The sequence below is a fragment of the Vanacampus margaritifer genome, chromosome 3 (assembly GCF_051991255.1).
Source record: "Vanacampus margaritifer isolate UIUO_Vmar chromosome 3, RoL_Vmar_1.0, whole genome shotgun sequence".
NCBI lineage: Eukaryota > Metazoa > Chordata > Actinopteri > Syngnathiformes > Syngnathidae > Vanacampus > Vanacampus margaritifer.
Genome location: NC_135434.1, coordinates 5,188,575 through 5,205,403, shown reverse-complemented (window position 1 = coordinate 5,205,403; position 16,829 = coordinate 5,188,575). Strand labels below are relative to the sequence as shown.

At 41.1% G+C, this 16,829-nt stretch overlaps 1 protein-coding gene across 1 annotated transcript in view; it reads left to right on the top strand.

Moving 5' to 3' along the window:
• The window catches only part of bin3 (bridging integrator 3), a 33,495-nt gene that overhangs the window by 12,624 nt on the left and 4,042 nt on the right, over nucleotides 1-16,829 (top strand). The window contains exons 4-7 of the mRNA XM_077562303.1: nucleotides 650-711; nucleotides 2,618-2,754; nucleotides 6,357-6,397; nucleotides 14,315-14,456. Of these exons, the coding sequence (XP_077418429.1) occupies nucleotides 650-711; nucleotides 2,618-2,754; nucleotides 6,357-6,397; nucleotides 14,315-14,456 (382 nt within the window). The remainder of the gene's footprint in view (nucleotides 1-649; nucleotides 712-2,617; nucleotides 2,755-6,356; nucleotides 6,398-14,314; nucleotides 14,457-16,829) is intronic.

The following is a 16,829-nucleotide window of genomic DNA, read 5'->3' as shown; positions in this document are numbered from 1 at the left end:
GTTGCACGCTTTCCTGTGTGCATTTTTATCGTCTTCATGTCCTCGTCCAGCTTGTGTCACGTCCCCACATCTTTCCATGGAATATTCGCCCTCAATTGATAAATCCCGCAAAGCAAAGCTGGAAATGAGACCCCCGTTTCCCTGCTCATCAAACCAGGAGGAACGACGCGACGGTGGTCTCAGGGGAAATTGTAAACCCCTCGTTTGCTTCAATTGATATAATGAACGTCGTGTGTTTTCAGCCTCCTTAGCCTGGTAATTGCCGTTTTTAACACCCATCAATGGAATATGTACAGTGAAATGATGGAAGACATTAATGCTTTGGGAGCAAATATAGTTGATGTTAACAAGAACACTTACCTGTTTTCTTAATTATCTAAAAGATACTACCGGTATAATAACTTGGTATGTGGAGTCAGTGAAATGTGTAATTTCTTCTTGTAGCACACGTTCCTTTTGTCCAACTTTATTCAGACTCTTAATTTGTATTGTTTACAAAAAGCTCACAAATGCGATATTTTTCTACCTACGGTACATTTCCTGTTCTTTTGTCTCACGTAAAGCCATTGACCCATATTTGCTGCTTGTATTGCATCGCCACAGCAGAATTTGCCGTTACTGATCATCATCATTCTTCTTCTTGTCACAGGCTGGAGGATCAGACAAAAAAGCTTCACAAGGACATGAAGAAGAGCACGGAGGCTGATTTAGGTTTGTTCCGCCACCATGTCGCGCGCTCCCGCTTTTGTATGCCATCGATCACTACTTGTTGATTGGCAGGTTTTTTTCAAGGCTGCACGGGTATTTGCCTTTGTCTCGGTGTTGGTTTGCCCATGTGCCAGATCTTGGAACTGCTCAACAAACGAGATAAAAGAATGCAGAGCGCCGCCTTAATCTGTCATAGGTTTTCCCAGGCTGTTAGCGTGCGTATTGCGCATATGCTCTCTTGCATGTACTCTTAAGTGACAATTTTGTTGTTGTTGTGCCTTTTGGTCTTCATTAACATGCTTGTTTGTCTATTTATTTATTTATTTTTTTAGAGGGCGGGCGCAATATAAAAGTGGCATATTTGCGAGAAAAAAACTCAAACTTACGACAAATACACGTAGCGTAGCTATAGGCTAATGTGAGGATTCATTGATGGTTAATAGGACGCTGTTTATGAAATGAAACGGGCAGGATGGAGACTGAATCATTTGGGTTTTTTTTCTCTTTTTTTCTGGAGAGCTCAGTATTGTTCATTCGGTAATTTTACCGATTTGACATGTCATCATCATTGCTCTCCTTTATTTTATTTATTTATTTATTTATATATTTATATTTATATATATATATATTTTTTTTTTGTATGTGCGTGCGTGCGAGTGTGTGTGTGTACTCATTAGTTCACCTAAGACTGATTCATTCTTAATTTAACCTTTACTCGTCATACATGTGAGCTAGAGCGACAACACTTCCTGATCCCCTATCAGCTGACTAACTCGAGCCAATCAGATGCGAGCATACTTTAGGTAAATGCAAGTGAATGACGGAGAGCAGCAGATTCCACACATCAACTTAGCTACTTGTACAAAAAATAAGCATGCTAGTTTTTTCTCACAAATTTGACACTTTATAAAGTCGCAAATTTGCGAATATAAATTGGCACACAAAAAAAATCTTGGAATATTGCCCCGCTGTCTAAAAAAATATATATTTATACATGGCCCTAATACGCCGTCGTACTTGATAACCATAATAACGTTTTGAGATATATTTTTTTTTATGGTATTTTTTTTCATTCATTTGTAAGAAAGAGGCAATAGTACATTGACTGATATTTTAAAAAACATTTTACCAATAGCAAATAGTGAAAATCAAGAGCTGAAACTGTCCTGGTAACGCTCAAATAAGTAACCCCCCCCCAATCATCACTTGGCCCTCGTAACCTACATTTCTTTCTGCGTCATTTGAGAAGAGATCACAATAGTGTACTAGCCAGCAACATGTTACTTGTCAGCTGGTGCGAAAAGCAAGAACACCACACGGAGGTAATTAATTGGTTGAAACGGGCCTCTGGAGACAAGTGTGAAAACAGAATAGTGACTCTTCCATATTTCCACGAAGGCCATTTTCACCACAGACTCTCTTGTCAACTCGTGTCTCTCCCAACACAGCTCATTAGTTTTGACACGGAAGCCGTAATGTGCCGCGTATGCTCGATGTCCAAACAAAGTGCACGTTAACCGTAATTGGTAGCGTCATTGCCGAGATTCTTGGTTGATTTATACAATTAAGGGCAACAGCGTGCCATCATAAGATTTTACGTTCTGCTCATTTGTTTTACATGGGACAATCTATCGTCCACAAGCTACTCAAACCAATAGTGGGTCGATAAAGTTGTCTGAATCTGATCTTGTTATAAGAATTCATCCATTTTTTTAATCATATAATTGCGTCTATTAATTTGTGTATAATTGTGCTTGCTCGGATAAATAAATGTTTAATAAAAAGTACAATCAATTATTACTAGCTGCCATGGTCAATTAAATGGACAATTATCATGCTTTCAAAGGGAGTTCTGATAGTGAATGTGATGATGATATCTGTCCTCCTTTTATTTGAATGCGTCCCTCAGCCATGTCGAAAGCGGCAGTGAAGATTTCCGCCGACCTACTGAGTAACCCGCTATGTGAGCAGGATCCGGCCTTTTTAGAATCCATGACAGCTTTGGACACAGCCATGAAGACGATGGACTCCTTCAACCAGGAGAAGGTTAGAATCATACTCCATCACGCTTATCACATCACATCATTATTTGTCAAATATTTCTTCTCATCCCGTCAATTCCAAACTCTCCCGATGTTTTTTCCATCTGTACTGCCTGACGCACCGGGTTCCAGCAGGTACTCTATAATACCGAACGGGACATTTGAGCCAGCGCTCGAAGCGTCCAAGCGGTCGGAGTGAAGCCGTGCACACTTGGAACTTATTTCAGAACTCACCCATGATTAGGGAACTGGAATTTTAGATGAGAGACCAAGTTCTAGTTCTTGGTCTCAGTTTATGTAACGTTTTCCTAGCTTGAAAAAAAACTTCAGTGAACTCCGACGTGACCAAACGTCCTCTTTTGCCCGGACATGTCCACTTTTTTACATCATGTCCGGACCTCTATGGTTTTTTAAAATTGTATTTTTATTTTTTAATTTATTTTTTATTTTTTATTTTTTATTTTTTATTTTAATTTTAATTTAAATTTTTATTTTTTTTTTATAAATTTATGAAAATGTCCTTTTTTCATTGCGGGACAAATGGGAGTTGGGAGTTGCATCGTGTTGTTACTGCGACTGGTAGACTGTTGATCGCGATGGATTTGGGGGGTGGGGGGGGTGGTTAGGCGTATTTTGTGTGTGAGTGCTATTATTGATATATATTTTAAAAAGTATACATTTTTTTTAAAGTAAAAAGTCGGCCTGCTTCATCATCTCTAAAAATGGCATTGATTATATTTGTAAACACACGGCCAGAAATGCTCAACTTGCGTTCGGCGTGACCGTAGCATAAAAGTACACTTTGCAATCTGACATTGTTGTTTCCAGAGACACAACAATAGAGACGACGCGGAGTGAGAAACGTGGTGCAATCTGAGAGGAAGTAGCTGATAACAAAGGTCATTTTAGCTCGCTTTATTCCTAAATAAATACGCTGGCGTGCTCCTTCCTTTTCACGATAACATTTCTTCTTCCTTCATGAGCTTGTGAGTAGAATCATGGCCACAGGTACCTGCGGTGTGAATCATAGTTGCACAAATGTGTGCACCCCCCAAGGCACAACTGGGCTGTGAAAGATTGACTTTTAAAAAGACAAAACATGCAATACTGGAGATAAACATCAAACTTTTGTTCTTCTTTTTTTTTTTGAGTTCATGCGTCATTGCCGTGCTCATGTATTGCATTTTGCTTTTGTCGTCTAATTACCTTTTCCATGGCATCCTTGTTCTAAGTTACTGTTTCTAAATAGAATTAAAAAATATATGTCTTCTAGGCAGTCACTTTATTTCCGTGAATTATATGATTGATTCAAACTCGTGATAACTCAAACTTGATCCAGAAAGCAAAAACTCTGGGATTATCCCACCAGATTTCTTAGAAATACTGATAAAGAGACCACCACCACTTTATTATTATCTTACTCCAAAAACAAATCCAGAGAACCACCTATTTGTATGCGAGCAAAAAATGCCAAAGCAAAGTGATTTTGGTACATTTCTAGGTTTTTTTTTCCAGCTACCATATTTGAGTGTTTTAGATTGCGCCTCATATTTAACTCAAGACAAACACATCCTGTGCTGTATGATCCACGACTTGGTCTGGCTTGAGTTCAGTCCAATCCCATTTTTCCTTCTCCTGCCTCCATTTTCTCAATATCTCCATAGCAGCAGCGTTCATGTGTCAGTGTGCACAATGTGCAACTTTTCCTCCGATGGAAAAGGTTTGTTAGCCGTCGATACAGCCCAACACTTCCTCCGTGATGATGGACAACCTTCAGCCAGAAAGGAACTGACAGCTCGTCACACCTGATATTCCCCCACTTCTCCCCGTCTCACTAAATAAACTTCCTAACCTTCATTCCGTGTCGACTTTTGCCAAAGTGGCTAAACATGAGCTGAAGGCAAGAAAGACAAGAAACCACCTCAGGTTTGTTAGGTGCTTCACACATCCGCGCCGTGCCGGCGCGTTTTTCCAGCTGACTGTCGATTCCGACGGCACCCACAGCAAAAACCCCGGCGCTCCCGTGAAAACAGACACAAAAGCAAGCCACCCTTGGCTCGGCTGCGCGCTGAGACGAGATGTTGCGCCGCGGGGCCCGCCAGTGAGCGAGAGCATCCAGCGCATGAAACGTGGAGCGATAATGAAGGCAGCAGTGGCCCAGGTCTGCGTGTTTATTTCTGGGGCTGAGGAGGGCGCGCAGCCCCGCCGGCGCACGGCTGCCGAAGCCGAGCCCCGGCGTAGATGGCGGCGGCGCGGTAGAGGATGCTCCGTTTGGAGGGATATTGATTTCCTCTGCGATCTGCGTGTATTTTTGGGAGGCCTGTGTGTCGGGCTGGCCTCTGCCCCGTGACTCACTGATGGAGACTGCTGCTCGAGCGCCGGCCTCGGGCTCAGCGGGGGCCTCCGAGGAATAGCTCTGCCCCTCCTCTCTGTGGGAAGGGGCAGAGGGTAGAGGGCACCGGCATGCTTAAGCAAATCTGCCGCTGCTCTTCTTCTCCCTCCTCGCCGCATGCGCTCACCTTTCAGAAGCAGCGGCGCCGGGAAGGAGAGGAGGAGGGGGTGTTTGTTGCTGTGAATATGTAAAACAAAAGACCATGCGAATTCCCATACACTTGTTTGTTATTGCTTTCCATTTTTTTCCCCCCCTCCAACCACAATCAAGCGAGTTTGCACTTGGAAATGTGCCTCAGCGTTGCGGTGCCTTCTCGTAGCTGGTCAGGGCATTTTCACACGGCGCAGCTGCGACCTCGCTTCCATTTGTCAGATTGCCGTATCAGCTGCCCTTCTTCCGATAGGCAAACGTATGATAGCTCATCATCTTCATCATCATCATCATCATCCTCACAAGCAGCTGACGCCTCACATGTCCGCGCTTTCATCGTCCTCCTTCTCTTCTACGTGTTGTTTGTGGATGGAGCTGGAACTGTCATTTTGAGTCCTGAAGAAACTTCGTGAATTGTTTGCCAACTTCTTGTGCCGAGGCTGGAGGCCTTGAAATGAGATGTTCGTTTACCTTCATTTAGCACACCCCGGCGACCCCCCCCCTCCCACCCCACCCCTCCTCCTCCCCCAACACACACACACTCACTCGCCTACCCTCCTCCCTCCTTTCTTCCTAACTGCTCATTCTGGCATCCAGAAGGAAAATTTATCAAGAAAAAAAAAAAAGAGATAAACTGTTATTGTTTAAAATGTTTGTTTGCAAAGAACTTTCATCTTGTACGGCGGCCCACCTTCCACAGGATTTGAAATCAGTGGGGCTTTGCTTTCATGTCCGTCCCCTGACAGTTGCATCCTTTTGTATATCAAGCTTGATGAATATTCAGGGGTTTCACCTCGGGGTTTTGCATGCAATAAAATCATCGCCAAAGTTGTTGATTTTTTTTTTTTTTTTTGCAAGCTCCCCTCGACTCATTCTCCCCCCACACATTTTTCTCTTCTTTTCCTGAGTGCTCTGTTTGAAATGTATATTGTCATTTGTTCAGCGACATTGTTGCTAATGAGAGAAATGTAGCAAGAATTTAGTTTGAGTGTAACTCATTCTGACAATTTGTAATTTCACAACCTTTTGATGCTGATGTGTTTTCATCTTTGTTACACTTCCAGGTCAACCAGATTCATAAGACTGTCATCGACCCACTGAAAAAGTAAGTCTGAATTTTTTATTTTTTAAGGGGAGGGGCTACTTGGCGTGGGGGACATTCTGAAAGGAGCTACAGTTTTACAGAAACCAAACCCTTTTCTACTGCATGATACCTACTCAGCTGATAATGGCTCTACTTTGCTATTCGTTCCTTGACATTAATGTTTCCAGAGCATTTTTATTTATTGATAGATAATTTAATTTATTTGTTATTTTTATTTATTTAAAATGTTTGAATCAGGGTTTATTTTTCATATTATTTTTTGGTTTTTATTTCCATTTATATTATTTTTCAGGTTCATTTTTGTTTGTTTTTGTTTTCACATCCAATTTATTTATGGATTGATTGATTGATTATTTTTGGCAGTTTTTGGTCATCTGTGTTGCAGTCGGCAAACAAAGTGTCGGTAATATACGCTTACAAATTTAAAGTATTTCCACAGGGCTGAAATGGTTCCTACTCCACCTTCCCGGAAGTTATATATGTCAGGCTGGTAAAATGGTATCAGTGCTGTAGTATCAAAGCATTTTTTCTTTTCTTTTTTTGAGTGTGAATGCAAATTGAATCTGCACCGATACTAGCCATCCCTAATTTCTAAATCTGGTCTCTGTTCACTCCTTGGTCAAGCCGATTCATATCCATTATCACCAAATTTGAGAATCAAACGGATGTGCATGCAGACGTTGTCTTAGACACGCTCCACAATCTCCACTTTGTTGTAGTGGCCTGACCTCTTAATGCCCTCCTTTCTAATAGAATGCGCGTGTCCTATACGCCATGTCCTATTGTGACCGATGCGTTCAATGCCATGCGGTTTTCACGGATTCCCTTGGTTGTCATTTGGAATTATCAGCATCCGGCAGCAATGCAGATACAAGACAATACTGTTTTATGTTTTGCTATCTGAAGAAGTACTTTCCAATGTGATGTCAAGGACCGGACGAACCGCAAGTGTGCTATTGTGAAAGAGAACAAGGGTTCGGAGAAGCGCCGCTGTGGTGGACGTGTGTCTGGAAGACAGTTTATACGGTTTCTTATTCCTTAAAGTCGCCCCCATCTGAGCAGGCAGCGAGTGCTATTCCATTCCTTCAGCCGCTTGCTTTTTTCATAATACACACACGCACACACAGGCATGCAAAGCAGAGGTACTTAAGGGAGTGGTTGGATGCTCCCACTCATCTTCCGGAGGGCTTGTTAAGGTTTTGCTTCCTCCCGTGGCTCCTCCCAGGACTTGAAGCATATGCTGCTGAAGAAGGCTCTTGCACAGCCCCAGCCCCCCCACCCCCCCCCCCCCCACACACACACAACCATTTAATATAACATTTACTAGCTAATTACAAAATAAACTAAACAAAGCACACACAATCCTTTTGAAGACACGTGGGTCAGTGTCAGTGTACGAGTCCTTTCTTTTCTCTTCCTTTGCTCTGGTGGCGGCGAAACGACAGGATGGGAATGGTTCTAATTTCCTCTTCCTGGTGGGCGGCGGGCGGACGTGTGGGCCGGCTCAGAATATGGCAAAGGGCCCAGCTTCCTGGGCCCAGAGCAGCGATTCGGTTGAGAAAAGAGAAGTGTCACAAGACGGCGCGCGCTCTCAAGAATGCTTAAGCAGCCAAAGCTGTGAAGTTTCCCCGTTTGTGCCAAAGCAGTCCCAAACCTTTATTGTCATCTCGTCGTTCGTTAATTAACCTGCCGGCGCTTAACAAACGTTACCACCGTGTGACTTATTAGTTTATCCAACTGTCCAGTTTGCCTAAAAGCTGCTATATTTTTAAAGCTTCCATTAAGATTCCATTAGTCCCTCACTAATGAATATTTCCCCATTGTTTGCTCGGCACCTAAATACTATTAGTGATTTGAGGTTTGTCAGGAGCGTTAATTTTAATGGAAAGCCTTCGACAAAAAAAAAACACGCATGTGGGATTAGTCGTGCGGGAACTGTTTAAAAATGTCGCTATCCTTTCTTAATACTTGAAAATGTGTCGTAATTTAACACTCGCGCACTCTTTCTTCTGTCCTCTCGGGCTCTGTCTTTTCTATCTTGCGGCCCAGATGTGCACTTAATCCACTCAGCAGGGTCCCTGAATGACATCACGGTGTTTGTTTGAGGGGAGGGGGTGAGAGTGCGTGGGCACGCCAGGCATTTGTGTTATCGGGGCCTCCTAACCTTAGCCTTTGTACACTTCTGTGGTAAGTCAAGACGAGTCTGTTTGGAGATTTGTGCTTCTGCTTGGGACGGGACTGCCCCTGGTTTAGGCCTGCGACCAACTGGAACTTTGTGCCCTCATTATGTCGTTAAGACGGTTCTTATGGTTTTTCCAGAGTTCCGATTCTGGTAATCCAGTACAGTAGAAATTGTTCATGCCAAAAACGATTTATCTTCTGATTTGTTTGTTTCAAAACAAATATTTTTCATTTTTTTATTGAACTCTTACAGGAACAAGTTAACTGCTCCGTGAAGCTAAATTAATATTACAGTGGTAACTTGAGATACAAGTGACTCCACTTATGAGTTTTAACACTGTGGATTACACATTTGTACACATTTTTTTTCCTGCATTCTTCTTGGAAGTGGACCTCCAAGATGGATGCCATTCTAGAGTAAACGTCTGCAGTTTGCTGAAAGACACCTTAAAGGGATACTTGACTCACTGAGCCATTTTCAACAGAAAAAAAGTTACTATTTTGTCCAGAATGAATTTGAAAACTACGTTATTTTTTGTATAAAATTAATTTTCAACTTGCTGTCGACTAAAGATGACATCACCTGTGCTAAGAAAGTAGCTAACGACCAATCATGGCTCAGTTTGCTGACCAAACCCCCAAAAAACGGTGAGCCATGATTGGTCGTTACCTACTTCCTCGGCACAGGTGATGTCATCTTCAGTCGACGGCAAGTGGAAAAATTTGGTTTTAAAGGTATTAATTGTATACAAAAAAATAACGTCGTTTTTTAAATTAATCAAATCAAGTATCCCTTGAAGGACTCTCAAGAAAGAAAATTCTCCGACAGTGAAGCATGGTGGCATGATGAAGTGGAGATGATTTTTAGCGGTAGGAACTGAGGGAACTAGTCAGGATTGAGGGAAAGATTAGTTTAGGAATGTACAGAGACATCCTGGATGAAAACCTTCTCCAGAGTGCTCGGGATCTCCAGACTGGGGCGAACGACCTTTAGCACACAGGTAAGCTAACGATGGAGTGACTTCTGGACAACTCTGTGAGCCGGAACTTTCTTAGTTGAGAGACGATGAAGTCTCATGTGTGATGACTGTTCAACCTAAAGTTTTGGATTCGAATTTAGAAGCTTTTAAAAAATATATATTATTATTATTTGGCTTCCCAAATGTTGAGGTTGCAATGCAACAGTGTTTTGGACCTAAGGGTGTTTGCTGTTGCTTTCTTTCCAAACTAGCAGCATGTGTGAGTTTTGATCAACAAAGCATAAGGCAAGTTGCAGCAGATAAAACTCCCACTCGCATGTTTGTCACACACGCACACACACACACACACACACGCACACACACACACACACACACACACACACATGCTCAAGAGGCCAACTGCTCCTGAAGCAGGTGGAAGCCGTTTTGCATGCACAACAACTCACCCCCCCCCCCCAACCCTTTTCACTTTTGGAGGTTAGCAATTCCTCCTTCCGTCCTTCTTGTGGTCTGGTGTGTATTTTTTGCACTTGTGAGTTATGTGATGGCGCTGGCGAGGAGGGACCGCCAGCTTCCTAGACCGAGGGTGTTCAGTCCAGACTTTGGCTTGGCCGGCTGGTCCGACTGCCCCGCTTGTGGACTGGCAGCGCTTCATAAACACACGTTCTCAAGCAGATGCTATTTCCATGCTGTCTGTTCACCACACCCTGACCTGAGAGTCATGGACAGCGGTGTGCGCGCTCCGGGCCCCCGGGCCGCCTCATCTTTGCCGAGCCGACCGCATATTGAGGACCCGGCCAGCTGACCGGTGTCAGCGCACGCTTTGCTTGAACTGCCGCTGCTTCTCCATACCTTCGACACCAGGGGTAGACAAATTATGGCCCGGGAGCGGCCCAGTCATTTTTTTAGCAGCATCGAGGAAAACCCTAAACTATTTGCTTAATCACGTTGACGAAAGTTATTTTGCTGTTTTTGAAATGAATATACACTATACAGTGTGTACACAATAATAGGGTTTCCGTGGGTTGTTAAAAAGCACAAAACGTCATTAAATTGATTTTGGGATGAAATTAAGGCCTTAAATGGCTTTGAAGGCATTAAATGTGATGTCTAGAGACATTAAAAATGTGAATGCAATTGATGTAAAAATATTGTTTTTCATGCTTAACTTACATACAATGTTAGGCAAAGGAGTTACTTAAACGTAATTTAGCAATAATAAATGTGATGAAAATAAATGTATTTAGCTGTAATTTACAATGAACAGGATGTCCTGGAGCCCACAAGTTGCTTCTTGCTCTGAATTTGAACAGACGTGCTGTTCCTTTCACCAATGTCCAACATGAAACACTAATAACACCTAGTGGCTGAAAAATCTGTGTTTCCCACTCCTTAACTGTTTAGTATATCTTTTTTTAACTTCAATTAACTTGAATGAATTACTATAAAATGACTTACTAAAAGATAAAACCGCTTTTGTATTTGGCAAACAATGATCATATTTGTCCACTTTTATGTTAACAAGCGAATGTAAATCTTTTTTAATTATTGTACGTTTAGAACAGATATAACATGCGATTAATCCTGAGTTAACTATTGGAATCATGCTATTAATTATTTAATAAACTCAAAATTGTGATCGACTGACAACCCTTATATATAATATTATATATATATATATATATATATATACACAGTATGTGTGGGCATGTGTATATATACAGTACGACGTGGGCACTAAATTAACTCATTCACTGCCATTGACGGCTATAGACGTCAAAAATTCATTGTAACTATTTCTATCAGTTTAAAAAAAATCCACTTGCTAACAAGAGTATGAAAACCTAGAAAAATATTATATATATATATTATATTTTTGTAGATTTAGAACAGATATCAAATTTGTGGTTAATCGTTAGTTAAGTCATGTGATTAATTACAATTAAAAATTTGAATCGCCTGACGGGCCTAATTTAAAAAAATAAAAATGGGTGTTTAATCGTAATTAATCGCATGATAATTTTATATCTGTTATAAATGTGCAATAAAAAAACTCTAGGTTTTCATTAAAAATGAAATGAAAAAAATGTCTATAATCGTCAATGGCAATGAATGAGTTAATATTAAGTTGCATTAAAAGTGGCGTCAAAAAGGATTCAATTGGTTTTGCTAATACCTGCAGAAACCCTTACATCGTTATCTTTTACTACACGCGACCCTTGGAAGACAAAATATGGACACCCCCGTTGTATACAGCTGAGTCACACAAAGAGCCCTGTATGGAGCAGTGAGACGTCAGCAGCCGAGTGGGAGGCCACTTGAAACTCTTCTGACATGCTGACGAATGAACACGGAACAACAGGCCGCGTAGCGTGGTGTGTCATGACAAAATTGCCCAACACTGACAGGTATAGCGCGCACGTGGGAATACGCTGAGCCTTAAGCGTGGTTTCACATCAGTTTTGCTTGCCGTGCCATAAATGGCCCATTGTCGGGGAGCCGTCATGCCGAGGCCAGTTACATAACGCCCTGGCGCTGCAAGCATGTGCACACTTGAGCTCGGATAGTAAACTTGAGGATCAACATCAAGCCCTGCCATGAACTGGGTCAAAGTGGTTGTTTATAAATAGTTGTGGAGCGTGGGCCGCGGGGCCGGGCCGGGCCCAGCCGAGCTCGGTGATGTCACTCCAAAAGGCCACTCCTTGCTGCGCTTCCTGTCGGAAACAATCCCCGCTTGTGTGAAAGCCAGCGCCAGCCAGCGCACGTCACTTTTCACTCGCCCTCCCGTGAGATGTGTGAGGGAGATAGGCTTATCGTTTGGCAATTTCAGGTCGGCGGTGGTTCCCCGCGTCGGGGGCGGGGGGCCGGCGGGGCGAGGTCTGGCACGCAGAGACGAAAACGTCAATCAGGAAGCCCACACGTTAACACCACGGCCAGCGCATTCTGATCTCTTGTAGCAGAGTGAGAGCAGCTGTTAAAATGCTTTAAATGAGTCATTCAAAAAAATAAATACCCCCCCCCCCCCAAAAAAAAATCAGATTATTTGTGCGTTTTGGTCAGTGACTCAGCTATTGTAGAAGCTTCTGTGAATCATGTTGTGCCCTATTTACTGTCACTCTCATTTTCCTCTCCTATCCTAATCCAGTATTTTGATGGTAATGATTTTTTTCTATGTATCATTTGTTAAATCATTTTATTATATAATATGAAACTGCTTTTACCATATTTTTCGGACTATAAGTCGCACTCTTTTTCATAGTATTATATTCAGATGTGACTTGCACATATGCAAATTAGAACTCGGGCTCGCATTTAAAATCGTGTTGACGGCAGCGAGCGAGTTCCAGTTGGATTTTAAATTTGCGCTTTTTTTCTTTTTAGCTTAAAATGGCTCAAATCCCATGTGGCGTTGTGGCCAATCTTGGTCAGTTATTGTGCCTTTTGGTGCTGTAAATGGTAAAACCTTGTGGCATATATATGTATAGAACATGTGGGTGAAAAGGAGGTGTTTATTTGAATTTTCTTCACTCGTTGACAACGCACATGACGATTAATCGAGGAAATATATTCTTTTTTTTTTTTCTCATCCAATATACTTGTCCATCAACTAATAAATGTACCACAACTAAAGATTACAACAATATGATCGGATGTATCGGGATTGGCCGATACTTTGCATTTCAGGCAAAATCGGTGAGCGGCTGTAATAACTTATGGCATCATTGACCGGTTCTGCCAAATAACATTCAATGTTTTGCTATTCAATCAGTTGAAATGTTTTTGTTATTAAATGTTTAAAATTGTATTATGAAGATTTTTTTTTCTTGGTGTCATTTTTCTTTTCAGTTTTTTAGTTCACCCCCCATCGCCCCCCCCCCAACCCCCATCCCCACCCCCCATGCATATCCATTGCTGTCAATTATGCATGTACAGTAAATTCTGTAGAATAAATTTGACTCTTACACTTGGAAGAGAGTAAAATAAAGAATTGGGGGGGAAAAATAAAAGTCACTCAAGGGTGAAGGAACAAACTCACAACCTTCAGCTTGGGAGACAGCCGATCTATTCCCCCGAGCCACGCAGCTCCTGCTGTGTGTTTTATTATATCACTCATGTCAGCTGGAATCTAAAACAATGTCTTTGGTCTCTTGGAGATAAGCAAACAGTGGGAGGGGCATAGCTCAGATGCTAGTGTGGCATCATCTTCTGATCAAATCGGTGATAGGTTATCAGGGATTTGTTTTGTTTTTCAAAGTCACAGATCAGCCCCCCCCCCAAAAAAACTGATTGTCTAAAGCATAAATGAATTTATAACGAAACAAATCTCGCATTTTGCCGTCATCCAGGTTTCTTATGTTGCTAATTGTTGTGTACAGTGTGAGCGCCTCTCATTCAAAGCAGTGCAACAAGTCCCGCGATGAAGCTCTGTCTGTTGCTAAGTTACAGTTGAGTGTTCTCCTATTTTTAGTGGGCAAAACTTCCATTCTCGTAGTAAGAATATACTTTCATTATCATTATAAAGGATGATAATTGTGTCTAAATGAAGAGTGTCATGCCTTTTTGAACTACAATAATGAGATCGAGGAAGCCTAATGCAGAGCCGTCCTCCGGGGTTTGACAAGTACCTCCGATAGGATCTTATTTATTCCTAATGACTTTTATTAACATTGTTTGCAATCTGAATATTTTATGGAGCAGCCATTTCTTGCGATTGATTGCAAAAGTGCACCTCCGTCACTGTGTGACGTTCTCGCAGGTACGGCGCCGTCTTCCCCAGCCTCAACATGGCGGTGAAACGTCGCGAGCAGACCCTGCAGGACTACAAGCGCCTGCAGTCCAAAGTGGAGAAGTACGAGGAGAAAGAGAAAACCGGGCCCGTTATGGTCAAACTGCACCAGGTACGTTGCCGAGGCGTGTCCGCTCGATGGCGCCCCCTGCCTGCAGAGGGATGGTATGGAAGACCCAAACTGCCAAAATTAAAAAGGAATGAATGATAAATGAATTTATTTATTTATTTATCAATTCATTTATTTTATTTTTTTTTAATGAACAATTGAATGTTAAATGAATTTGTTTATTCTTTTTTTAATAGATAAATGAATGATTTATTTATTCTTTATTTATTTAAAAAAAAGATAAATTAATGATTTATTTATTCATTATTTATTTTAAATTTTTTAATAAATAAATGAATTTATGTATTCATTTATTTATTTTTAATGTTTTAATAGATAAATGAATGGTTTATTTATTCATTATTTATTAAAAAAAATAAAAATAAAGTAATTTATTTATTTTTGATAAATGATAAATGCTGACTGATGATTTATTCATTCATTTATTTTTAATGTTTTAATAAATGAATGACACATTTATTTATTTATTCATTTATTTATTAAAAATAAATAAATAAATAACTGAATTTATCTATTTATTTATTTATTTATTTATTTTTATTGATGAATGATAAATAAATTTATTTATTCATTTATTTATTAAAAAAATTTCAATCAATGAATGAATGATAAACGAAAGTATTTATTCATTTATTCATTTTAAATGTCGGCAGTTTCGGTCTCCCGTAGCAGAGGAGCCGAGTGGGGAAACGACACCAACGCCGACTTGATCCGAACAAAAATAGTCGAACGTGTGCACGTTACATTACGAGCGCGCTCCTTCACCCACGCCAGCTCTCAAGTTTTCAAAAAGCCACTGCTGCACATCTACAGGCACGTAATTGAGAATTGGAGACACACACACACACACACACACGCACACGCAAGGCCATTACCGAAGCGCGTACATTCACAGATAGCGTTGCCGAAGCTATTGCCGCTAACACGTCCTCACATGGAGATCCGCCCACACACATTGAGAAAAAGCAACGTCAGGGGAACAAAGACTTGAAGAGGCCCCTGCACGCCTGCCCCTTTCCGTCCCCGTGCACTTAAAGAGACCATCCCAACAAAAACACACCGATGCCATTTTCATTTTCAAATCAACTCGCTGAAGGTGAAGAAACCATACAAAAAAAAAAATAACCAACAAGAATACGCTCCATTTTAAATATACCGTCTCTCTCCCCTTCATAACAAGTCGCACCCTCTCGCATATTCATCGTGCGTTAGGTGTCTGCAGTAGACCGACTACCCACTAATACATTCGCGCACGCACGCACGCACGCACGCAGAGCTCCGTGGTCCACTCACAGCCAAGTCTGCCCACATTACCCACTCCTCCTCACTGTGGTCGTGATTACAGCCTTTTTTGCAGCTCTTGCCCGTGGGAATTAGGCAAAATATCTTTCAGCGCAAAAAAAAAAAAAAAAAAAAAAGACGACGCCGGGGACAAATCGCTCGCGTGTGCTGATTTCGGTGATGAGCGACTATATTTGCCGTAACGGCGCTGTCCAATATCAACGGTTAATGTAAAAAAAATAATAATTTAAGGGGGGAGGGGGGGGGTATCCTCCATGGTGATACAGCAACTTTTAGAGTCATTGACTTGATTAGAGTACACCACAGACGTGGTGTAGATAAATGAGTTTTCTTGGAAAATATGAAATAAAATGTATGTATGTGAATAAAACACTAAGATGAAATACTTAACTCTTTGACTGCCAAAAACGTTAAATAACGTTTAGTAAAATCCTATGGAGGGGTGCCAAAGACGTTAAAAGACGTTTTTTTTCCAAAACAGAGGTGAAACTAACCATTTTCTATTGTTGATTACTGAAAAACGGAATAAGGTAGAAACAAACTTTTTTTTTCCGATGAAAGATGAGAGTCCAATCTTTTTTTGGCAGTATGTGCGTTTCCATAGTCCAAACACATAATTTTCTGTGGACCTTGAAAGATCAGTCAAAATGCTTAAATCGGCTGGCACCCACGGCATCCCTTTTCTGAAAACGTCTGGCAGTCAAAGAGTTAAAAGCTTTGAAAACTTAAAAAAAAAAAAAAAAAACTGAATGACACAAAATGAAAACGTAAAAAAAAAAAAAAAATGAATGAAACAAAATGGTTACAAGTAAGGGGTGCAACAATCGGCCCCGATTTCCTTTGTTTTGTGTGATCGGTCGATCCCTTAAATATAAATCGATCTCCAGAAAGAAAAAAAATATATATATAAACCGATCTTTTCCACCGATCTCATCTCCCTCCTGAAAAAAAGTCAGCCACTGCCCTCTTCTGCTGAGATGACTAATAAGCTTTTTATTTTTATTTCAGAGAACAACTTAATTTGCAGTTAAAACAAACCGTTTGTATTATTTC